This window comes from Phalacrocorax carbo, chromosome 1 (genome assembly GCF_963921805.1).
Source record: "Phalacrocorax carbo chromosome 1, bPhaCar2.1, whole genome shotgun sequence".
Classification (NCBI taxonomy): domain Eukaryota; kingdom Metazoa; phylum Chordata; class Aves; order Suliformes; family Phalacrocoracidae; genus Phalacrocorax; species Phalacrocorax carbo.
The window spans coordinates 116342680-116368720 of NC_087513.1; the positions used below are offsets into that span (position 1 = coordinate 116342680).

The 26041-nt window shown below is 41.5% G+C and overlaps 1 protein-coding gene across 1 annotated transcript in view; it reads left to right on the plus strand.

The window, feature by feature from the left end:
• MRPS6 (mitochondrial ribosomal protein S6) overlaps positions 1 to 23698 on the plus strand; it is a 46805-nt gene extending 23107 nt beyond the window's left edge. Inside the window, exons 2-3 of the mRNA XM_064471261.1 lie at positions 11305 to 11444; positions 23066 to 23698. Of these exons, the coding sequence (XP_064327331.1) occupies positions 11305 to 11444; positions 23066 to 23243 (318 nt within the window). The 3' untranslated portion in view covers positions 23244 to 23698. The remainder of the gene's footprint in view (positions 1 to 11304; positions 11445 to 23065) is intronic.
• Positions 23699 to 26041: the final 2343 nt, after the last annotated feature.

The window sequence follows — 26041 nt, forward strand, 5'->3', positions numbered from 1 at the left end:
GCCCAGGACCTCCAAGGAGCCCATGCCAGCAGTCATGCTCTGAGAAGGATGCGTGTGATGCTGTCTTCTCCTGTGTAGGAAGTAGTTACAGCTTGTGGTCATGAGTGCTTAGATAGTTGCCTTTGGGGAGGTAAGGGTACTTTCTCATTACCTCTATTTCAAAAAGATTAAAACACCAACACAGGTCTGGAAGTGGAGACCAAACACAAGCCTTCCACTTCCTTCTCCCCCTCATCCTTTCCCCATAAGAACATATTTGAACTAACAGCCATGGAAAGCGCAATGTGAATTGTGACTTCTTCATTGTCTGGTAGTGACAGTTCAGCAAGGAGGGGGGCAGGCCTGTGGTTAATCACCTGTGGATTTGGGATGAAGGTGTCCTTTCAAAGACGGGGTGTTGGCATCTTTTAGAGATGGGTATGTTGGCAAAAATTGTGGGAAGGACACTAAAGCCAGATTTTTCGACTGCAGAGGAAATGCTGTATTCATCAAAATTATTATTGGCATACTTTTGCTGCTGTATTTTAAAGGAAAAGTGGAAGCTATTGGTTGGTTGAAGGAATGGGTACAAAACATACTTGAAGAGGAAGCTTTGGATTTGGGATAAAAAATAAGCAGAGCTTTCCAGCTGGCAGAGTTGGTTTGGATTTGTGATTTCCAGGAAGGAGTGGGACTCCTGTGTTTTTCTTAGTTAGCTGTTAATTAATTGGTTATCTAGTTAGCTAAGTAAGTGGTTTTTCTATTCAGTGAACAGCTTCCCATTTCATTGATTTTTAAGAGAGACTCAAGAAGCCTCTTTGTCACCAGCTGGTTCCATTTGTGTTAGTTAGGAAAGACTCTGTCAATTTCCAATTTACTGATGTCTGATACTTTTATGCTTCTCTGGGTGTGGAGTCCTGGCCCAAGCAAGTTGTGGGCAGGTTCAATAAATGCTGCAGCAGCACTTATTTTGAGGGTTCACTGGAAAAACCCAAGGAGATGATGGTAATGAGTACTCTTTGCCCATTGGCTCTGAAGTGAACTGTCCCTCCTTGGATGTGGCTGTCCCAGTTTGCCCTCTGCTAGTTCTCATGCCAGGAAAGTGAACCAGCCGGGAGGTTTCAGCTCCATGATCTCTTCCTGCCTGTCTAGCAAGCATGTTTAATCGAGCTGTACTTAGTGATTTTAGATTTTTTTATTTAGGTGCTCATGGCCTGATAGGAATAAGGTGACAATTGGACTTTATGGTTGTGATACTGATAACCCTTTAACCTGTCAGAAACTGCTAATACTTATCTGAACGATGAAACTAGTTTTGTAACTTAGCTTTGAGTATCCCAGAATATATGCAGTAACATACAGGAGAATTTGAGCAAGAAATTGACAAGGTTCACTTTCACTTGTGCATACCAGTTGGTCAAAACAGTGCAACCTCCTCCCTAAATGCTCTTCTGGTTCAGAGCCAAAGATAGTTCTGCAAAAATGAGGATTTAAAAATTATGGCTATGGTCCTCACACACTCTTTGGAAAGGTTTTTCACTAACCATGTTCACTTTTTCCTTAGTCCTGACTTTTCTTTGTTCTGTGGCAGTAAGGATGTGTGTGATGGGTAGGACACCTACATGTTAGGAATCAGATCTCTAGCCCCTAAAAGACTTCTCTCATAGAAGGGAGCTTTTCAGTGGTATAGACTAGTCTGGATGGTGCTAGTGGTACACCCTAGGTCTGGAGTGTTGGTGACTTGGTTGCAGTATATCCGCACACCGAACTGCTACAATGGATGCTTTGGACAGTTGCAGGTATTTCTCCCAAGACTGGACTGTTGCTGGCACTTAGAGGCTGGACGCCTCCAACCCAGAGAACGTAAAAATTAATTGTATTTGGCCTTCACAGCTGCATCTCTCAACCAAACTAGTGTTTGTCTTCTGGAAGCCATGCAGTGCCTGTTGCCTTTGCTGCTGTGCAGATTTTCCCCAATTACAGATCTGCGAAAGCTACTTTGAAAAATGCTGAACGTGCCCAGAGCACTTACACTGGAAGAACCTCTGTGGGTTCAGAGCTGCCTGCGCATGGGTTGTGAGTGAGCTATTGCTTGTGGGGCAAAGTACCAGGCTCAGTATCGCATGGCAGGGGGGTGACTTGGGTTGTGAACCCTGGACATGCTGTCTACTGTTTCCAACACACCGAAACCCTTCTGCTTCTTAATACCACTGACTTTGTCCCTGATGCATCCAGGGAAACAAGTGGTAACAGCAGCAGCGTGAAGGTGGTTTGATTTGTGTCCCTTCCCCAACTTGCACTGAAGCTGGTGGATGGAGGTGCCAGGCAGCTGAAGCAGCATTTAGCTCTGCATTCAGGCAGCCTTTTCCTGTCAAACACCTGGGGCAAGGGGATGATGGGTTTCAGCACACTTTGGAATAGCAGCCATTGCTTTTGGACACTTTCTGTCAGTGTCTGTAAGTCTTCCAAGCTGGTGTTCAATATATGAGTGAATAGAAAAGCTTAAAATAAGGTGATGAGAGAAAATAATAGGGGAGCTATACACACAGGGTATGGAGATGGAAACAAAGCTGAGTTAGAGGCAGGAGATGGAAAGACAAAGCTTATTTGAGAATAGAGATTTTATCCAGAATTAAAATTCTAATAATTAGTCTTGTCTTGAGAAATTTGATAGTATAGGTGACATTCTTGAGAAGTAAGCTTCCAAACTTAAGTTCCAACTTAATTCTGGTGCTGGTTTTTATTTCATCCTCAGCCTGTTTTCATAGGAATTATGTAATATTAAGCATCTTAATGGGTAAAATTGCACTACAAGACCTCTTATCCAGAGGAGGCATAATCAGCTTTCTCAAGAAAGGAGTAGACTAACAGTCAGCTGTTATCTTGGAAGAAGGAGAGAAAGAAAGAGCAAAACTTCTGCTCTGTGGTGGTTAAAATCCTGAATACATCTAAAAATACTGTCATGCACTGGATTTCTTTTTTAAACTTGTCTAAGGATGACTTAATGCAGCTCTTGATTAGGCTGCGCAGTTAAGTCTGGCTTTACGTTTTGCTTATCTCGGGGTCTTGTGAGGTTGGGCAATCGTAGTCCAAACGCTTGAGGAATCAAAGGGAAGGCTTGAGAAGTCAGTAAGTTCCAGAGTATCTTAAAACTAGCAGCTCATTGCTTTGGGGAGAGCAACTGATGACTTGAATTGGCAAACTGCAACCAGGTGTCCCCTCACAATGTGCTCAGGGAGAGGTTTAGCATTGCGAAGTGAGGAGGAGGTGAAAGAAGCATTGGCTTCTTCACTGTAGTTCCAGTTTCTGTATCACAAGATGGGAGAATTTTTCTTTTCCTCTCACCTCCCCCTTTTTCTGCTTTTAGTCTTATCTTTTTGTTCTCTTCATTGGGATGTCTTCTGTTTTTCATCTTATATACAACAAATGTGGAAACAACAGGAATTGTGTGTGAGTGCGTACGTGTGTGTTTGCATGTGTTTCAAAGACCAGGGACAAAAGCTGTCTGAAAATATCTCCCTCCGTGTTTTTTTTTTGTTTGTTTTTTAATTTATTTTTCTTTCCACTCTTGATTATTGAAGCTTAATGAACACATAAAGTAAACCTGATGAAATGTATTCACATCTAAAAGTCATGAGAGGGTCAAAACTTACTGTTAGTTTCTGGTAAGCTTGGCCGTAGCACATTTCTGATAAGCAGACTTTAGCTGACCAGGAGTGTTACACTGCAGTCTGTATTATAATTTATTGTGGGTGAGAAGAAGAGGGTAAGTTTCTAAATGGAGTTTTAAGGAAGGTGTTTAATGGATTCTGAAGTTGTGGCCAGTTTTTATGTTAACTGTTTCTAGTAATAAACACTTGAAATGGCCCTGAATCGTGGAGGATTTTGTTGCTGTTTACTTCAGACTTACAATACACCTTCTAGAATTCTTTTTAGAAATTATCAAGAGTAACAGCTCTATAAAATTAATTAAATTCAGCTAAGTTCAGTGTTAAGACTGATATGTTAATTTAACTGAGACTTCGTATTTATAGGGCACTCGTATTGCTTGGTTTTTAGTTCAGTTTCTTTAATAATTTCCTTTGATCTTAAATGTTGAGTTAAAAAAATATATTGTCGAATTTAGGTTCTTTGAAGAAGAAAGGGGGATTTTGGAACAGAAGAGGTACTCGCATCACTTTGACTTTAAAGGTGCTGCTTCCTCTGCATCCAAGTTCCTGGGATTCATATTTACATGAAGTGAAGTTGCTAGTTCCTTGACCAGTACCCCATTAAAATGCTAATTAAAGATCTGTTTTGAGGGTGGGGGGTTATATTTAATTCAGACTGAGTCAGTTTTGATCACTCCCTCAAACTTATTTTTGGTGACTTTCCTGCTATAACTTTCTCGCTATTTGCTGAATCTGTTTCTAGAATAGTATCACGCCTTTTTGTTCAATCAATGTTTGCTGGAAATACAAAAGGGTACCATGTTCAGGAGCACCTGGATTTCTCCCATTTGTTCCTTATTCTGTATTGGGAAACTTGTACTGTTGTAGTTAGAGAAACCTCTGTCCCTACCTAGTGCTGTCCTATGTCCAGCTTTCCCTAGACTGATCCCTCCCCACCCTTGTGCGGGTCTGAACTTCCAGGCAGGTGTCCAGAGTCCTCACATTTTTGTCGCTCAGTTTCCGGACATCCTGATTGCACTAGTCGGTCACATGCAGCCGTTTTTAGCAGGGGTGCAGCACGGCTCCCATATATTCTGTTTACTTGATCTACTGCTTTTATCTTTATTTTGATCTTTTCTGAATAGTACATATCCTTCAGTGGCTGTACCCTACTTAGGACTGCTGCTCTGTGTTGTTTGTGCTTTTATAGTAATTGCACCTTTACATCTTGCACCCGGAGTTCAAGTTTGTTCCCTAGCCAGATAAAGAACAACCCTGCCACTAGCTGTGTTGTATGCTTGGCTATAATTTTTAACTATTATTAGCAGAAATTTTTTCTTTGCTGTCCATTCTTAATCTGCTGATTATTTTTTCATCTGTTTGCTATGTCTTCTTGTGTACTAAAACAGGGTGTGACAATCAAATGGCTCTTTCCAGCTTCCCCTGGTTTCTTATTGCAAAGCTCTTCTTTCTTATGCCAGTGTTGATCTTGGCTAGTTCACAAATGTATGTGCGTTTTTTTTATCATTTTCACTAATAAGTTTCTAGTGGTATGTAGTAAATGACAGTAAGGAGTTGTTTTTTCCCCCTAGTTTTGCTGCTTCTGGATTGCAGCTTTCCTGTAAACATAGATTTTGCATTCTTTGATTTCCACCTCAGTAAATAATTTCAGAATCTTTTGTAACTGTTTAACGACCAAAGACAGACATAATTTTATCCTACTGTTACTACATTGCAGGGATAATCAAGCTAATTATGATGGATTGCTTTCTGTTTATAATTTAAGGAGATGTGCCCACTGACTTTAAATGCTTCCTGTTGAACTGAGTAAGTGGCCAGAAAAGCTTGAGTACAGTCCTAGCCCTAAAACTAAGTCTCTTCCTTTCCTCTCTCTAAAGACTTTTTGGAGGAGCTTTGGTGGCTTCTTTTTCAGCTAGTTATGCTTTTTATACTTTTGACTTTCTGTCCTCTCTTAAGCTCCCTCTGGCCAGCTAACAAGATGGAAAATTGAGCAGTGGTGCAGAGTCCTTTCACGTGGCTCTAGTTCTAGCCACAGCATTGTCCTTCCCTTTAGGACTGGGTGGGTGGCTCCTTGATTTTTAGGAGATACCAGCGTTACAAAAGCTTTATTTCAAGCCCTTGCTATGTTTCTGGTCTGTCTCCAAGCTGTTCTTCGCAGCTTCATGGCTGACGAGCTCATGTCTGTTTGGCCTCTGGTAGAACAGAAGATACTTTGCTGTCACAGTATTCCCTGTTCGCCTATTTTTAATACACTTTCTGGTTGCCGTGTGAGTTCTGTCTGACTGATAAAAACCACGTTATAGTTTTTTTTACTCACACTGGTGGTACATAACTTCCTCTCAAAAAGAGGTTGTTGGTGCTGTGTTGCAGTACTCGCTGGTTATTATGGTGCATTTATGACTTTGATCCTGGGCAGTAATTGATGGTGCACCCCTGTCCATTTCCATCTGCACAGTCTGGTGAGATGCTGAAGAAGGCTGTGCTGTTAAACAGCTTTCTGATCACTTCAGTGATGATCATGCTAAGCTGAAAGGCTGGCGAGGAGAAGGGGAGAAGCCAGAAGTATGGAGGAAGTACTTAGGTCATGGTGTTCAGCTGTGGTTTGTGTGACACCTGGGGCTACATATAACTTAATGGGAATAGTGGAATTTTAAATAAACTGAACTGGACACTTTGTGGAAAGGTGCCCAGTGATCTCAATGTGTGTAGTTCTTGCAGCATCGGCAGCAGCTCCATGGGGTCTCGCTGGTGGTGCAGGTGCGTGGTAAACATGGCTGCAGTGATCCTCATCTGTGGAGAAAGCCAATGATACACAGAAAGTATGTTTTGTGGTGTACTTCTGTTGTGATTGTTTTGCCCGGCAGATACGGGGTTGACATGGTAGTTAACATGTTCTTCTGGGCAGCTCTCATTTTAAAAAGCGTGGGAGTAGAGGAGTGGGGAATTTTGATCTGTAGACAAGTCCTTCAGTTACTTCTTCCAGGGGCAGTTTTCCAAAGAAAAGCCCTTAGACAGCCTGCAGTGACCTCCCTTTTCTTCTCATGGCTTGGTCGGGTCTGTAGGGCTGTACCTTTCTGAGAACAGGATAACTACTTGTGGCCAAATGATAGTGAACCAAGTTCACTAACAAAGTTCACCAAGTTCACTAAGGGTGAAGCCAGCTGAAAGGGCTCTGGCTTGACTATGCACACAGGAGGGGGAACCAGGGCTAGAATTACATACCAGGGCTTACGTGCTCCTGCTAGCGCTTCCTCCTCTCCAGCATGGATGTCCTGGCACCAGCTTCCATTTTCTCCTTTTCTCTCCCCCATCTTTGCTTCCCCACATCTGTGGTACTGGAATTAGTGCTGGCTGTTCAGGAAAAAATGTTGTGGGTCCTGGGTTGGGAGCCAGGCAATACCATTTCCTATGTCCTCAGCTGGGCTGGCTCTGAGGCAAACCAAGGAACCTGTGTCTGTGGATATTATGGTTAGCAAGGGCTAGCCTATATATAGTTTGGTCAATGGGTTTAGGCAAGCTATGATAAACCATGGTCTTTTTTGGAGAGGAAGAATGAGAGGGATTACAGTGACAAGCTTTCAAAACCAACAATTAGTTTGTGTTTTCAAAGTATGTCCACAAGTGGGGAGGTTGCAGAAACGCGTTATATTTTACAATCCTTAATGTAGAAATCTGCGGCTTTCTTTTCTTGTTCTTTTTGTTTTGTTTTGTTTTTAAATACATGGGACTTGATCTTAGGCTTCATTGTGTTTAGAAACTGCACATCATGTTGGACATGGAGCCACTCAGGGAATGTGCTGATCTGTTGGCATGTATGAAAGAGACAAAAAACTTGTGTGTCATGCGAGGGTATGAGGGATGTAGAGGAGTGAGCTTACCCAATAATGTTGAACTTAAATGCGCATGGTTGTTAAGAAGTTTATGTCAGACAACTCCACTGCTGGACATACAGCTGTTTGTCTAAAGGTCTCAGTCAATTAAGGTCTCTTTTGAACAGAGCTCTGTTTATGGATCAGCATTTTTTATGCAAGTGGGAGACAAGTAGCAACAGTAAACTTAACAGTGTTTTTATTCATTGACCTGACAGATTTCTCCTGTGATAATTGCCTGAGCGCCGTGGAGGCTTCTGCAACCTAACCACACACAGCAGGCACAGTGGGAGAAGATTTGAATGGCAGATCCTGTTGCTTTCCAAGAGTGTATTTTCAAGCCTAGGGTTGGAAGCACTACAGGTGCACTGCAGTGCACGAAATATTAAAGCTGTTACGTTAGCTGCCCTTTCTCTCCTAAAACTGCTCATTTCCCTTACTGAGGTGGATAAGTAAAATCCTGATGGTTGGTGTCAGATTATTGTTTAAAAGGCAAAACCTTTTAGATAGGAATGTGTAGCTTGGTTCCTGCTTTGTGAACTCAGTTGTTCTTGTTTTTCCTCTTCTTTCTTGAAACTAGAAAAGATTTCTGGTATGGTTCTTCCAGCATTAAACTCTGGATATCGCTAGCAGCTCTGCTACCCTAGTTTTTGGCTTGTCTGTGTGAAACTTGCCTCACAACAAACGAGGGTGTCTCACCAGTAGCTCCTCATTTAGATGGGTTTGGGTGCTGAGATCCTGTGTTGATAGAAGCAACACAAAAACTGTCTAGAGTTTGGGCCAGCTTCTCTTGCCTTTGTGCCATGTAAGTTAAGCTAAAACAGCAATAAGGAGCTTGGGTAGAAATTCTTGACGGGGAAAGTATTAAGAAAAGACCCTATGCTTCCCTCTCTCCCCTTGTGTTTTGGCGTTTGTAGAGTGTGGAGGGCAGAGTCAAGTAAAGGGGAGCTGCTACCTTTCTCTGGCTGTTAATGATGTTTCTCCAATAGCAGAATTTGAAAGAACACTTTCCACTATGGCAAACAAGACGTGGGTGTGATGCAGAATAACAGATTTTGTTCTACGCTTTTCTCCATTATTGTGAAAACACTACTTGATCTCCTTACTTGGCTTTTCTTGATGCTGTTCCTCACCTTCAGTCCTGTCAGCTCAGCCAACAGATTTCACAGTCACCCTTCCTACTCCTTGAATACTGCTCCAAGTATGGAGGGAGTAACGTGCCGTAGCTGCCGCTTCCCAGGTCTTCTCTGATAGTATTTGCTTGTCCTTCTTCTTGGGTTCCTGGAGAGAGAGAGGACTGCAAGGGACTGCTTGGTGGTAGCTTTCAGACACGTTAGAGGATGAAAAGTAATGCAAAATATAAGCATGTAGGGAAAATTAAGAATCCAGTCCTGGAAGAAAATCCTTGTGTTGATGTGGTCCTCTGTAGTATTTGAATCTAGTATGCAGAAGTATTTGAGAGATGAGAGAGAGATTTAGAGGGGGGAATGGAAGTATTAACATAGTCAGCATCAGCAGCTAGCCAGCATCAGTAGCTGTAGCATCGACGTGCGAGTGCCCAAATGATTTTACAGAATTGGTTTAATGCTATTTTTCTAGCAAAGGGCTGTATAGTTGCAGTCCGCCTGTTCATCTGCCAGTCTCCCCTTTGTAAGTTTTGAACACACTGGTTTTGTTCCAGGTAAGCTCGAATGAGTTTTGGAAATCTCTAGAAAATCAGACTCCTATAACGTTTGTGGGAATGGCTTGCTTTGTGGCAAAAGACCAAGAGGAATTTTAAAAGGAGACCCAATTAGTTCTGCAAACATTTTGGGGAGGGAGGTCCTAAGCATGAAAGGTGCTTCCTTGAAAATCTAATCAGTGATAATGGAGGCAGCCATCCAAAGTCAACAGAAGAATAGTGTTATTCCTGATTTTGAGCTAAAATGTGATTTAAATTAGTATAGTATAATCCATAAAATTTCTTAATCCCTTCATCCTAACTTTTCACACTGTGACAGGACATACCTTTAGTATTTGTCTGTTGTGAGAAACAATAGTTTTAATGCATTGAAGAATTTTGGCAGGGTAGCAACACTTCTTCATGTGTGAACATACTTGTCTGGTCCCCGTAATTGTTTCACAACACAATCTAAACATATGTTGAAAAAAAGGTCCAGGCATTTTTGCTGACCTTATAACTGTTTAGGCTCTTTGTGTTGAAAATAAATTTCCCAAACGGTTTATGCAGCTGCAGAGAGGGCGATAAAATTTCCGATTGATAGCAAGGAGCAGTAGGCATGATCCCGTGATTGACTCTTGACTGCCACAGGGCAGTTGGCCTGTGGAAACAAGAAACCGTTTCAGGCCATCTGTACTTCAGGTCTTTGAAAGAGCCATCAGCCTTGCAAAACATCATATATTGAACATTTCTGCTCTGCATTTGGAAGCTCTTTTGTATCACCTTGTATCCTCAGGAAAATGAAAGATAAATTTCACATGCTGGAGCATGGGCTGCACTGCATGTTGTGAGATTCTAGTACCACCTTTTCCCACCAATTTCTATTAAGGGATCTGGACATTAAACAACCCTTTTTCTTAGTCATGGTGTACATCTCTACCTTAGACTTAGGAAACTAACTTTCAGTCATCTTATACATAAGGTGATTGAAGGCTTACACAAGTTTTACTCTTGTCCGAGAAGGGACAGTGAAATTATTATGGTGGTCTGATTTAACAAAATAAAATCTGAATAAAGCTGAAAATCAGCTCTTCCATTACTTTTCCATTTACAGCTGTTGCGATCTCTCTGGACAAATAGACTTGGGCATATCTTCACGTGCAGGTGTTGCAAGGAACACAGAAGAAAGCTGTACAGTTTGGTTTGTGTTCAGTTGGGCATCCATTTAGTTTAATTTCTCTGTAGGAGTTCTGTTTCTTAAAATACTTCTTGTTGCTGAGAGTGTATAAGTTTGCAGTTGTTTTCAAAACATTCTAATTTGTACTTTATTAACATTTTCGTAGATATTGTTGAGTGTCATTACCGCAATGATTCAGCACTCTGAAGAGCTCTGATACTCAGTGAGCGAGAAAACGTGGCATCTGTTTTACCTACTGTTTTTTGGCTGCCTGTCCCTCAAACTTGTTTTTCTAAGGAGTGAAATCTCTGCATGTTAGACTAATTACTGCACCTCAGTCCCTTAACTCTTAAAAGGGCTTGGGTGTTGGCTATGCAAAAGTAATGAGACGTGCAGTGATGTAGCCAAGGGTCCAAATACCTATTATGCACATGCAGTTGAAATGACCATATAAAATTCACGTGGTGCTAATTGTTAGCTCTGTAGCGAGCCATGGATTAGTGTTCCCCCCACACTGTTCGCTTTAAATATTGGGGTGAGCGATATTAATGAGCATCGATGGCCCAGGGACCTTAAAACTGTTGCCAATTCATAATTGCGCTTAGCTACATGTATTTACTTACAGCTGTGCAAGGGTCAGCCAGAGTGATGCCAGGTGAGTTAGATCCATTAACTCTTTCCTTTTTCTTCTTGTTGTTGGGGCCTGACTTTGAAGTTGGTGGAAACTTCACTGTTGCCATAATTCAGAGGAATTGGTTGGTTGTTCTTAAAAACAGTCTTCCTTAGGAGGAGATCTGCTTCTGCTTCCACTTTGCCCTCCCAGGATATGGAATGATCTCTTCCAGTGCTGAGCGGTGCGAGTACAAATGTCCCTGCTAATAGCATGATAAGAATAACCAGATTTGTGTACGTTTCTCACTTTCTCTTTTTTTTTTTTTTCTTTTAAAGCCTGAAACTGCAGCTGTGCTGAAGCGCACCGTTGAGGCTCTGATGGAGAGAGGAGCCATTGTGAGGAACCTAGAAAACCTGGGAGAAAGGTCTCTACCTTACAAAATCTCCAAGCACAAGGAGCGCCACAGAAGAGGAGGGTATGTGTGATGCGTTTTTCCTTAAAATCCCTTAAGTGTTCCTTTATACACATACATATGTAACTCTCATTGTTTGGTCTTCCTTGTGCTTTTTGGGAGTACGCCTGTAATGTCTGTGATCTCAGTGAGGTGGTGCATGGCTGTGCGTGCATGTGTGCATTCTGCTTCAAGTGTTTTGGGTTTTTTATTCTGTGTGGTGTCGGCTTTTTGTTGCTGTTTAGTCGTCGTGTTACGAGCAGCCTGAGTCCAGGCCTGCAGAACTACTTTCCCCAGGATATGCAATGTTATTTCGTTATGTCATTTTTACGTAACTATTTTCAAAGCCAGTCAGGATGTTGACTGATAAAAGTCATACTTAATCTGCTGGTTGCTAATTGGCAGGATTGATTCTTTTTCTCTAATGCATCTGAACTAAATGTTAATTACCATATGTACCCTGTAGGACTTGCTTGTGTTTCTGATACGGTTTTTGTTAAGGATGTTAAAGATGACCGTGTGGTTTATGGGAAGTATGATGAACGTAAATTAAGCTGTGAACTGGCATCTCGGATGTCAGGCTTCCCCCGCAGCGCAGGAGGAAGGTGCTGTGGATCACACCCCCTGCTCGCTTACACCAGTGTGTTGTTGCTCCTTGAGGCTACCTCCGAAATGGATGCTGGCTCTCGCAAGGACTGAGAAATGTTGCTAGGCAACCCGCACTGCGCTGGGGCTGCCTGCGGTAATCAACATAACAATTAGTGGCACGCTCCTCCTCATCCCTGTAATGCAGCTGTGTCTAGTCGGGTGGTTGGCCAACCTGGCGACCTATGCCACTGGAGGAAGGCGAGGTGGCTCCAGAGGTGCGCCTTTTGTGAAGCCCTTCTTGGATCATCTCCCCAGGGGTGGCTCGTGGTTTCACTCCCTCTTCTGAGGTCCTCTTCGTTCCCCTGCGAAGTGGGAGTGGTGACAGCTGCCAGTTACAGCAGACTGACAGATAGGGCGAGGGAGCAAATCTCCGCCATGTGCCTGTTACTTAACCGAAAGCAATGGCGTTGTGGTCATGACTGTCTTGCACTCCTGCTCCACGATGTCCTTCAAAATGTGGCTTGATCCTGCCAGTTTTGCATTTTAGGATGAAGGCTTGTTGCCTACACACAGGAGCTAACCAAAGCCTTGCCTCAAGACAGAATTACTAACTACCTCATCCTTCTGTTGGAGTAGAAGCATTTTATAAACACTAAAATACCTTCCGATGGCTTCAGCAGAACAAGGAGCTGGTGTTACTCTCCTTGTACAGGTGGGGAGCTTAAGGCAGAGGGACCAAGTTCCACTAATTTTGGATGCTGAAGTTGAGACTTTTAGCTTCTAGATTTTTTTTTTTCCTAGAGTACTTAGCACTCTAACATCTCACCACTTTGGATGACAATTACTGCTTGGCTTGGGTAGCAGTCCTTCCATGGATCAGGTCTCGGGTTCTTCAACAGGGAGACCAGGACAGGAGAAGACAGTAACCAGCATCTTGAGAACTATGTAGCAGAGGTGAATAGAAGCCATTTCTCCAATGGATCTTCCAGATGCGTAAACTAGCTTAACTCACTTACTGTAGCAGATCGCCTACTTAGTAAGCAGGACGAGGGGTTCTGTAGGCTATAACGCTCTTTGCAGAGGCCTCAGAGCAGACGTATTTTGTGTTCTGAATGAGACAAGGTTTTAGGAGAAAATAATTGTGATTGTGTCTTGAAACACGGGCAGGAAGCCTTCAGATTAATGTCACCATCGCTGTTCCGCCTCCATCTCCCAGTTCAAGTATCTCTAAATATTTAGCAGACACTCTACCTTCCCTGGATTTGGATCCCCTGTATTTGAACATGACAGTTCCCTCCCCTAAATTGCTTGGCTTCTTGAAAGGGAGAAGTGATTGAGAGAGGGCACTACAGGAAATAGTTGTTTTGTGTGCTTTTAATTGGGGAACTCAGGAGACAAGCTATTACAAGGGGAAGCAGCAGGCAGTTTCAGTACCTGGTAATGTGGGAGAATTGCATTTTTGTAGATTTTGCTGAGGAGATTTCTGTTCAGTGTATGGGTATGGTGAATTCCTGGTATACCATCCAATATTTTATATGGTCTGGAAAAGAAGTTACTCAGGATACTACACATGATCTAGGAATAGGAAGTGAAAAGTCAGTTCTTGATCCACCTTGTAAAATCAGTCAGTTCTACATTACAGCATCTGTTGAAAAGAATATTTTTTTTTAAACAGGACAAAATTAAAAGTGGAAAAAAAAAAGGCTTTTCAAGAGATGTCACTGAGCTGAATATATATCTGTACTTACTGAGAAATCCTAAGGTCTTCTCTCCTTCACAACCAATTTTTAATTCTGTCTATGTTCCCTTTCTTAGCAAGTTGGTGTAGAGTGGTGTATTAAGCAGTATAGTGTGTCACCTTTCCCTGAGTTTTTTCTGAGGTAACTGAAAAGGCTTCTGAGAGTGCGAATGATACTGTGTGTCTATGTGGGGGAGAGTGTTGAATCTTTCACAGCTTTTCATTTTGGTTATTTTCTTTGTTTGCTTTTTAAATTTTATTTTATTTTATTTAGTTTTGTGATTCTTCACAGAGCTTCAGCTAGTTTATATTCCAATGGTACATAGATGGTTGGACCCTGAATCCCTTACTTCCTTGGACCTCCTGGCTGGTGAATTATATGAAAATTAGTGGAACACAATATTTGTAGCAACAAATTGTATGAAAATTAGTGCAATACAATAGTTGTAGCATGGGTTGCAGCTTAACAGTGTGTCTCTTAGAGTCAGCCCTTGTCCTAGTGACCGCTGCAGAAACCATCTTCCTGTCACTCAAAATGGTGTGGAATCCCCACACCTGTGTGGAGTGGTTGCCTGAAAAACAAAACAAACAAAGCGATATTCCTCAGCAGCATAGTGAGCCTAGCTTTGCTCCCTTATAAAACTCCCAGTGCTATCCAGGCTGTGTCCCCTTAACCTCAAATCAAGGGCCATCAGTAGGGCAGCACCAGCTATTTGCAGGTCAACTGAGACGTGCTCTGCAGCATGCCTAGTAGTCATCCTTCTCCCAGACTTCTGCTGTATGTTTTCTTCATTTAGTTAATTGCAATTCAAGTCTTCCTATACAGCATATCATAAAACTGAGTGATTGACAGCAAAAGGACACACAAGTACGATGTGCACGGCAAAGCTACTGCTGGACTTTGCCAGGTTTTGGCAGTGTCCTTAGTGAACAGTAAAGAATTAAACTGGAAAATACATATTCATAGGTCAATAGGGAGGATAGTTGTCTCCTTAATAATAAAGCACTCTCTCCACTCTGAGTTCTGTAGTGTGTCGGCATCATCTGTCTCAGATATACTGTGTTACAGGCACATTACAAATTTAAGAATATCCAGGAGACTTTGCAGAGAATGAGAATTTTACTGCCAATTGATCTGTAAAGCAGCGATTTTTCAAAGCCTGCCATAGGGGATTGTGGCCCACAGCTGTCACTGGAATGAGCAGTTTTACTCTCCCAGGCAGCTTTGAAGACTTCAGATCATACATATAATTGACTTGTTTCTTCTCAGGAAATTATATTCACTGAGCAGGTGGTGCTTGTGCATTGAGGGTATATTAAAACAAATTTAGGTCTTTCCCTTAAATGCATCTCTTGGCAGAAAACACCCTCCTTTTTTTAGAGACCTAATATTGACAGCTTTTGCATTTAAGTAATTATGAAAATAGTATGTTTCAGAAACTGTGTGGATACGTCTGAAGAATCAAACTTTTAAATCACTGGTTCACCGATATTTTAAACTGAAGTTCAATTAGCTACTAACTCACATTTATGGTTCTAATTGCCGCAGTAGAACATCAATATTTTGTTTTTAAAGTGTTTAGGAGTGTGATTCAAGCAACATCTCACAAAATTGTAACAAATACTGTTCATCTATAACATGAGGAAAACATGACAAGGACACATTGGTTCCAGTGTGGGTTAGGTATGTAAATTAAGTTGAGGCATTCAGCCTGAATGACTTGCCCACAGCCACTGTGTCTCTGAGAAAACAGTGGAAGAATGTAAATAAGGATTCCCAACTTTATCTCCTAATGGGCAATAGATTTGTGCCAAATATTTGTTCTACTAGTCACTATTTGTTTATAATTTTTAATGAGTTGCATTTAAATTGCTTTTACCACAGTGCATTTTTTTAATATTGTATTACATGTGTCAGGAGGTGCTTAGTTCTGGAACAAACAAAAGTGAACTGATTTAAATAAGGTGTGTGCTAGTATTTGAATTCAAGGAATGTTAGACTCTAGATTTGTAGGCTGATTAAGATGATACAGAAGCACTGAATCCCTCAAAGCAGCTTTCAAATAAAGGGTCCAGACTGGGGTGGGATTATGACATTGCCGAGCCATTGCTGCATATTTGGTCAGTGCTAAACTGGAGAATATTGCAACTGCTTGTAAAATGATAGATCTCAGTAGCACAGTCTGTGGGTTTGCACTTTGTGGCGTACCTGTTTTCTTTGGCCTTGCCAGGCTATGCCTTAATCATATGCTTGTGACACTTCATGCTTCAGGGCATCAGATAAAGGAGGTGGTTTGGGGGACATGGTTGGTATGCAGGATATTTTTACTTTAGGAGAGATGGGCCAAGGACAGCTGCAAAACAGATCTTTAAAAAAAAATGAGATTTAGACACCCTTTGGGAAGGTAATGGGTCAAACTTTTTGCGGACCAGGAATCTATTGAACTGGGTGGAGCTACGACAGGGCTTTGGGGAGGAGAAAGTGGCCAGGTGTAACTGGGTTTTGAATACTAGGTATCTTGCTATCCCCTGGAGGTTTGTTAGTGATTTTTATCCACACACACACGCCCAAGTGTAATTTCTGTTCTTATTTTTATCTCTGTTGTAGAAAGGATGATATACATCAGCCTGGTCAGTGCTCAGATTTAGTATGGTTTTGTAAATTGGTAGAGCACCGTGCCCTTTCCTTTCTACTTTGTTGCGTGTATGCTTTCCCCTATTAAACCTACCTGTAATACAGTAATGTTTTTAGACCTTCATCCCCACAGTTTTGTAATCTCCTTTTACTTCATTTGTGAGTTCTCCAGCTAAACTCTGCATAATTCTGATTATTCATAACAATTTCCATGTTCTGTTTGCCAGTTTTTCATTGCCTTGTTTTTTCCCTTTCAAATTTGATTTTGAAAAGATGGTAATTTTCTTTTGTTATTTGCTTGCTTGTCTCTTAATCTTTTTGTTTTGCTCTTCACTCCCAGTTATCTCATCAGCCCACTTGTTCTCTGAAATAGCAAACTCTTCAGGTCTTACTTTTTTGTTCTTGCTGAATTGTAGTTTGGGAGCTTATCTTAACACGTGCACGGGGAATTTTCTGTGAGCTGTGCAGGGACTCTGGTCCACTGAGGAGCACAGGGTATATACCGATAGCATCTAGTGGGATCAGGAGTCGGAAAATCCAGGTTGCAATGTTAGCTGTGCTGCGGACTTGTTTGTGCCATGGGGGAAAATGGCAAGGCAAGGAGGTCCTTTCCCAAGGACGCAGCACGGTGAACTCAGCTTGGCCCTGCAGTGCTGCAATTACTCCCCAGGAGCTGGGAGCACCAAGTTTTGGTACCGGCTTCTCTTCTGCTACGGTGGGGAAAGCCTGGAGGCTGTCCTGGCCTTTCCACAAATCATTCCCACCTTCTCTGGGTGGTTTAGGGTCTGAAGTGGTTGGCCCTCCTAGGGGAGCACTTCGTGTTTTGCCTTCGTTATGTGGCACGTGACGTACGGTTGCTTTATCAAAGCGCATGCTCAGGAAAGGGGGCATGACTCTCCATTTCTTGTTGACTTGGTGGCCCAATGCACAAGAAATAGTTATTAAGGGGAGTATTTCAGTAATTGAGCATCATGTTGTTTAAGAGATTCTAGTATTTTGGAAACATTCCTATGTAAATTTCATTACATGTTCAAACTTTTCCTCTTTCCTTAAAGTGTCTGAGCTTAGGCACTGTACTTACACAACTGATTTTGAAACAAGCAGCTTGTGGCAGAATAGTGTTCCATGTGGACAAGAGATGGTGAAGTGTCTTCCAATAACCCACGCTATCTGGATACAATTTTATTTACTTTGTTTGTAAGAGTAAAATAATAGTTACTCATCAAACTGTTCTCTGGAGTGTTTACAAGTTTTAACAACCTTCTTCTCCCCACCCCCTAGTAAAATACGAACTATTGCAAAAGAATACAAAGAACTTCAAAAAGAACTTCATCCTGTGGATAAATGTACCGACATGTTTAGCTTCACATGTGACGTTTTAGCGACGTGTTTAGTTTCACTCAGGTGATTTTCCTGTCCATTGAAGACCAAAGAGGAGGGAAGAAAAACAGGTGAAAGAGGTTGCAAGCTTTCCTTTCTTAATACCACCAAACTATAAATTTATAGCTAATGCACAACCTGTGTGGTTTGTTTCTGTTCAGATTTTAGAACATCTTGGTCTGTTTCAGCAAAAAGGAGTCCTGGATCTGTAACGCACTTGGATGAGTATAAAACCAGTTTGAATATTTGAGTATTGGGCATATTTGTAGTATTTTCTGCTAAATTGATTGTCTTCCACTAGATGGGGCTTTCTTCATTGATGAGTTGAACCATTACTTTTCCTTAGAATGCTTTTGTCCGCGTGCACATGCATGTAAGCGCACATATGCCTCAGGCATCCCTGAAATGTTTTTTTTCCTCTCTCACCAGATCTGTGGGGGTGCAATTTGCATTTTTGATGCTTTTCAGAAGAAATGGCACGGTGCAATAGTTGGTGATGCTGATTTGCCAGTATAATTTTCTGATGCATTAAGTTCTGTAGCATTCTTGTGCAAGCACACTGATTAAATGTGATAGCTGCCCTTAAATAGCGGGCTTGGTGGGATAGGAATCAGTCACCATTTTGGTGGTTTTTAAGCTGTGAATTATACAGAAGGCAGAGAAGTGACACAAGCAGAATTGATACTCACGATGTAACTTCAGCCCTGCTCATAACAACTTTGCAAACTTTTCAAATGCTGCCCAGCGAGCATGACTTTTCAAATACTCCAGATAAGTCAGCCCAGTTTCTTTTTTGCAGTGTAACAGTATTTTTTTTTTTTATTTTTCTGTAATGCTGCAAAATGCCTTTTCATTATTTAATTAGCTTAATTACAGGCTTCTACGTATAGGATTTGGCAAATGAAATTTCGGACGACTGTGGATAGTAAAATGTATTTTTCCCCAAAGTACTTGCTCATTACAGATTATTGGTGTCAGTGCTGTGGCACAGTCTAGTTACTAAGGTACTAGCTTTTGGTTTTGATCTGGTACTTCCCGGTTGTTGCCCTCGTGATTTTCAAGGGACAGTCATCTATTCCATACCTGTGTTTTAAAACATAGAAATAATACGTCTACTAGTCCTTCCAGCTATGAAATGATAATCCTTCTGAGCATGAATTTGCCTGCCTGCCCTGCTGAGGAAGGGTAGTTACCACCAGAGTTGAGAAGAAAAGCAAACTACCTCTCTTCAGAGCAACGCAGTGGTCCCAAAGATTAAGTGATCATTCAGGTAGCAAACCAATTTCACTGATATAGGATTACCTTAATGGGAACGGATGTCCAGCGGCTCTCACGTGAGTGCCGCAGCTTGCTTTCCTTCAGGTGGTTTCCTGTTTCCCTGTTCGATGCTTCGGCTCTACCTGTTCATCAGAACGTTTTATTTCCTTTGTATCTTCTACCTCCCAACTGGGGAAGCTTACATCGACTTACTGCCACTATGTAAAGGAGAAATTTAAGCACACAGATGTTTGCTGGGCACAACCACGGGACGACCGCACAGCCTCTTCCAAGTCCACTGTACGTGTGCTTTTCCCTCAGGTCCCCAGGTTGGCAGAGATGTATTCTAGGAGGATTTAAAAGTGAGTCTTGATCCAGGTGTTTTTCAGGGTTCTTTGAAGTCCTAGACTAGACCATTTGAAAGCAAAATATTTGAGTATACTTAGGAGTCAAGGTTCAAACAATTTCTGGCTTGAATATGTTAAAAAGGATAAATGAAACCTGACTGTTTTTTCCTCTTTTCTTCCAGTTAATGCATTGTTTTAATATGCTTCAGTCGCTCTCCTGTATTTAAATCATCCTTCTATTTACAGTCGAGCAGGATGACAAAAATAACTGTGGTCTCAGTGAATCAGTGGAATTTTCCTGCATTTTTCCCCTGATGACTCGGCTGACTCCTAGAGAGCCTAAATGCTTTTGCATTTTTGCTTGCAAGAATGAGGTGGTTTCCCTCCTGCATGCCTGTATTTTTCCCTATCATTAAGTCTCACTGGGATTTGGTTTTGTTTAGTACACAAACAGTAGCTACAGCATTGCATATCGGGTCATAGATCATGCCTGAAATTAAGGTTGCTGAATGCCGTATTGAGGGTGGGTTAAAAAAAACGCCCAGCCTCATGACCACTGATTTAAATGTGCATATTTGGGGAGAAGGAGTTCCAGATCTCCTCAGGGATTGCATTGTCGATTGTGTTTGGTTATTGTTTTTGTAGCCATGAGTATCTTCTCTTTCTTTAATGAAGAAATAATATTTTTTTTATGCTCTTTTCCTTCTCTCTTTTTTGGCACAGGAAGGCAATCATTGCTTGTTAACGTTGAAGAGTGGTGGTTGTTTTTTAAAAACTCGCATTGTCCCCAATTACTGCAGTTTTGTATCCTCAGATAAAATACCTATTCTGCAAGGAGTCATAAAGATATGCTGTAACAGCTCATCCTCCCATCCCCCCTTCTCCTTCAGTTATCAACAGTGCGTCAGTGGAAATTTCCACCCTTTGCTAATGTGAGAGAAAGCACAAAGTTGCAAAGCAGCCTTTGGAGAAAAAAAACTATTGCCGTTTTAGGAACACGATGAAAAGCAGCATACGACTTGTAAGCAGAAATGAAATTCTTGAGAAATGGTGGGACTAAAACGGTGCAGCAAAGAGTATGGTTTGCAATACAAATGAATGTTCTTGATAAGGGAAGGGGGCATGGAAGTGGTGGCGGATCACCAGCTGGAATTTCTCCCCCATCCTCCTTTCTGTTAGTTGCAACTGTGAGAGGATTTGGAAGGCTTCTTCCCAAGGAGAAGAGTTAAGTGTCATCTGTTAAATTTACCAGTGGCTTTTAATGGCTTTAACAGAAAATACAACTTCCCCTTTTTAAGGGGTGCATCCTTCAGATGTTGCTGTGTGGTATTTCTAAAGAATTGTCCAAGCTTAAAAATTGTTTCTCTCCCTAAGCTTTTAACCGGGTGGCATATCTTAATTCTGGAAACCAGAAAACATTAGGCCGTTCAGTTTTCCAGATATGTTAATCCAAATCCTGTTCCCTGTTGAAGCCTGTGAGGATTGAGACCACCAGAATTCCTCCAAATCCTTCGTGAGGCAAGTTTTCCCTGCAGCTCTCAGTAGCCCTGCTGCAGTCAGAGGAGCAGCACCTTCTCTGACGTGACCTGGCGCTGGTCCCTTGGCTTCAGTGACGCACGACCGCAGCCCGCACCAGCTGGGCATCTCTTCTGGAGGACTCGTTGCTTCAGTATGGCTGCAGGGAGATTTTTTCCATCAGACCTCTCACATAAGAGAATTCAGTGCTTCAGTCTGGTCTTTCTGAAAAAGAATTTAGAGCTGAATTGTGGCTATTAAGATTTTCAGGATCAGGATGTCTGACTAAGGAGAATTTTCTTCAATGTGTTTTCCACGGGTGGGTTCTGCCCTGTGCAGTAATCCAGCACATGCTGCTTGAGTCATTTCTGGCCCGAAGGGTCGGCTCTGTCTGTGATATTTTTGATGTAACACGTTTAGTTGGATGAAACTGAACTCCATGCAGCATGAAGAACACGAGCGTGTCTGTTCTTCATGACCCCATCCTCCTGTATTTCCTGTTCTGACTCAGAGTTCAGCTTCTGGTCTCGGGGACTTGCCATGCAAGATTACCTTTATGAAGGTGGACTGTGAAGTGAGCGTCTCGCACTATAGTTGACTTAGTAAGAATCCATACCTCTTGCAGAGCAAATTCCTCTCTGTTAGGTATAGTTTTTAAATAGAAGTGGGACGCTTGATCCTGCTTGGGTAATATGACAATTTAAGGGATATCATTTTCAGGTTATACTGATGCTTCATGGGGAGGTGTGCTCGAGTGGACTAGGAGGAAAGGGAAGCTTTAATCAGAGGATGCGTAAAGATTAAAATGAAATAGCTAGGTAGGAAGTGCTGTCCTGTACACTTAGCCTTTAAATTGCTGCTAGTCTTGGAAATGAGGTGACTGGTTAGTTCTCTTCAGCAGGATTTCTGAGGCAGTGTCTTTTTACTGTACTGTAGTTAGTGCTGTGCCAAATGCAGATGAAGTGATTAAAAAGTGTTCTGGTTACAGCCCCATTGACAATGCTGGTTCGTTCGCAGCATTTTGAGGGAAGAGGGATGACCAGTGTCATGGCTCCCGCAGTTTTGCATTAGTATGATGGCTGGCACTAGGTCTCTCATAACTTGCAGGAACAATAGACATAACGTTGCTAATGAATTTAAGGTACATCTCATGGTAAGAGATGGGATTTGAATTTGCATATCTGAGATTAAGTTAATGCACAGTGTGTGGTTGTGCCCCTTGTCAGAAATGGGGCTGACGAAGTGCAGTACACCTCTTTGCTTCTTTGGGTCTACTGGAGTTTTAAAAGCCTCTTGCAAAATTATAGTTAAGCTCTTGAAGAAGGTTCAGTTCTTCAACAAAGACGTTTATTGCAGAAGTGACCTTGGTGACCTAAGATATTAATGGGGAGCAGCATTCTCCTTCCCATATGTAGGCAGTTGGCTTTTTCTTTATAGATGTCAAAGATAGCTGTGTGGTGGACGTGAAGTGCTTACCTGGAGCAGTGCGCTTTGTGTGTGCTGTGCATGTGTGGAAGTAAGATCTTTTCAGTCCTGCCAAGGTCAACAGAATGGTGTGCTCATCAGGTGCCAGCTGTGCGAGTGGGCGCTGCCTGTACGCAGCTTCAGCTTCTGCTGTCAGATTGAAAATCTAAGACGTGTTCGCATCAAAGGTGTGCCTAATCTGGGATAAGTCCCCCTCCTTGGGTTTCTTTTGCTGCTTTGTTTTTATGTTCATTCAACTCTGAAGCAGAACTTTCAAGGAAGAAATGTGCCTGTACATATATATAAGCTTGAGATGTCTTGCACTGGCATCTGCTTCCCAAAGAAACAAAGAAGGAGAATGCTTGTTGTAACAAAAGAATGTGTCACTCTACCTTGTTTGTTTGTTTGTTTGTTTTTAAGACTGTTCAAATCAAGGTGTAGAAGTGAGTGGAATAGGTACAAGAAGAGTAAGCTCTCTTTAATCTCCTTGGGTAAGCAGTGCTGTACAACCAAGAAAAGTTCAGGCTGAGCCTGCTCCAATTGAACTTTTCTTATTTGAAATCAAGATAATACTGAGCTTTTATTTAAAACAATTCTGGTACCAAAAATATATGAAAAATTAGAAAGTTCCATTTAAGAAACCCCACAGAACAGTTACTTGAATTAAAGTTGTTGCAGTACAGGTATTTTTTTTATTTTGTGTGTGTGTTTCTCATTGCAGGTATTTTTTGATAGACTTAGAGGGCCCACCTTCGATTGTGTCGACCATGATGGATCATTTAGGACGTGATATTGATGTAATTAGACGTGCTTTTGTAAAGCATCCTGTTTCAAAGACAGAAGAATGCAGTGGCATAACCCCAGTCAACTATGAAGATAAACTAATTTCCAAGAAGTGAATATTCCAAATAGCATGTTTGAAACTTTTTTAAAAAATTTTTATTCCTGCTTTGGAAAACAATTGTGATAACTAATGTCCATCAGAAATAATGAGTTTTGGCCATGTTATGTGTATGGTATAGTACACTATCTTAAGTTACTGTAATGTTTGAGGTTTCGTTGTGTTTCAAATAATTTGAATAGACTTAATCTGTATGCTTCTCTTGATATTTGACAACTCTGAAAATTGATTTTCTTTTCTCTTAGAGCACTACATTGAAAATGAAGATTTATACATCATCAGAATGCCAAAAATAGCACTCTTTCCTAAAGAGAGATTACTTCAGAATATGTATATTTACATAAGAGATTAAAAGACTGCAGTGTAAATATAGCAGTATAGGATGTGATTTGTTGGAGGAGTTTTTTTGCTTGTTTTTGGAAAAAGGTAATAAAAGCATGATTAAAAATAAAACTTGACTCATTTTTTAAAAGCAGAAAAGGTACAAGAAAAAACTTACACTGCCAAAAGACATGTCATACTTCTTTCTTTAAGGTAATAACTCTGTTCAAAGTACAGGTAAAAAATTACTTTCTATAGAGAAGGCCAGAAATTTCCAGGTGGCAGGTTAGAGAATAACCTGGCTTTTTTTATGAACAGAAGAATAAAAGATCCATGTTTTTACCATCAGCTAGACCCAGGTGGACATTTCAAACTGAGAAAAATGTCAGGACAAAGGTCTTAATGTATATTTTGTCTTTCTTTTGCTCTTGTGAAAAGAGGAGAAACAGCAAGTGTATGGAAGACGTCATTAATGTAGTACAACCTCCTGCAGGACTGACAAATTCAGTAGTTTTCAGAGGATCTGCATGCTACTGAAGGAATGCACTGGCCATTTCTCCCAACTAAGGAGTGTGCGGGTAATTTCTGTAGAAAAACGTAAGTTGACACAGATATGTTGTTAGTCAAAGTAGATGTTCTTCACATGAATGAGCTTCATGTAGAAGCTGCCTCCTCTGGTGCTCCAGCGTTGTGTGTTGCCCGAGGGAAAGCCGTTGGAGGCCAAGGTCAGATTCCCAGAGACGTGTGACAAGCCACTCTCTAGCATGCTATTTCATCTCAAGTTTGTCTGTTCTCTTTTGTGGAGGTAGCTGGGTCATGTTTTTGGGGTGATGCTGCTCTTGTTTTTTTAGATACAGAACTTCGGGGGAGAAAGAAATGAGCGTTTCTTCTGAGTATCTTCTTTGTTTAAGGAAAAAGTGAATTAGAAAAATGAAAGAGGAAATGTTTGTTCTGTACATCTTTATTTAGGAGACATGAATGCTTGTACGTTTGTGGTTTTGGTGGTACATCCACCCCCCTTCCCTCCCCCTGTAGTTTTTCCTTTTCTGTTTTTAAATCTGCTTTTCTTTTAAGAGTGGACTGTCACATTTTGTCTCATCTTTCCTGGAAAAAGTGTTGGGAGAATAGAGAGAATGCACTACACACTTACTGAAGCCGGATTTATATTAGGTGTGCTTTTTTTTTGTAGTTACTGCCAGTTTTGATCACACGGTTGCTGTGTGTGCCGGTGCCTGCTCCAGGCAGAACTTTTCTTATCAATGATTTTGGCTTGTAGTACAGACGTTCCTTCCATACAGGTGTGATCTTAGTCAAGCGGAGCCATAGGTTTGCAAGTCTATGCCATGGGTTTGGCTCCCTGAGCTGCTGCTTCTGGTGGGCTGCTGAAAATTCAGATTCGCAGCATAGAAAGTGCAAACTTCTAGCAGGGAAATACAGAATGCTTTAAAGAATGTTTTTCATTCAAAAGTTTCTCAGAAGCTTTTCTTAAACAGAAAGTGAACAGAAAGCCTATAGTTTAAAGACAATTTGCTTCTGGCTGGGACTTTGGGCCCTAGATTTCATTTGAGTAGAAAGGAGAATATATAAGCTTTCAACATCACAAAATGAAGACGACTGTCAACAGAGGCTGTACGCATATAAATGTTGTAGGTTTGTCTTTATTCAATTTCCTTTAGTATTAGATTTTGCATTTAATTTGTTCCAATTTCTAGGTTGATGCCTGCTGTCAGTAGGAAAATCCTAGATGCTCATTAGAGACAAGCCCATCAGCTTATTATTAAATATGTGACATTATTTATTGTGAACTAAGACCTTTGGTCAGTCAGACATTCGTGCCTCTCTTTTCTGTGGGGCCCATTTCTGATCTTAATGGAAGATTGATGGATGTCAAGAGCAGGCTTGGGCTCCTGAGTCTTGCTTATCCCAAGAGTGGATCAGCAGTAGCACACATGCTTGAATCTCAGCTGATCCCCCAAAATACAGCAGTGCTGGCTCTGAGGGAAAGTGGTTTCCCATAGGCCACAAAACAAGGTGTAAGGAGATGTTACCAAGCCTGTTTTCCTGTCTCCTGAAGTACTGAACGTGCAAAGGGGAGTGATGGAAAGTTGTCTTTGCCTTTGGGGTAGAAAGACTGACCACTGAAACCAGTGGCCACAAGCAGAGCGTGCTTGCCGGACTGGTGCATGGTTATATAAGCACTGGTGCTTTCTCAGCAGCAGGATTTATTTATAAAAAGTCTGCTGAATAGCTGGCTCTCAACTGGATGTACTATTTTCTTCATAATTGATAGTTTCTAATATGAACATTTTTTTTTTTTAATAGGGGGTGGGGTGGGGGAGGCTAAGGAAGGAGTCTTGGGTTGCAATTTGTTCAGCCCAGTCAGCCACCCAGACTGGTAGTTAGCTATTTTGGGAAGCTAATGCATAACAGTGTGCGCCTTCTCTCTCAATAGCGGTAAACGCAGGAATGGACACT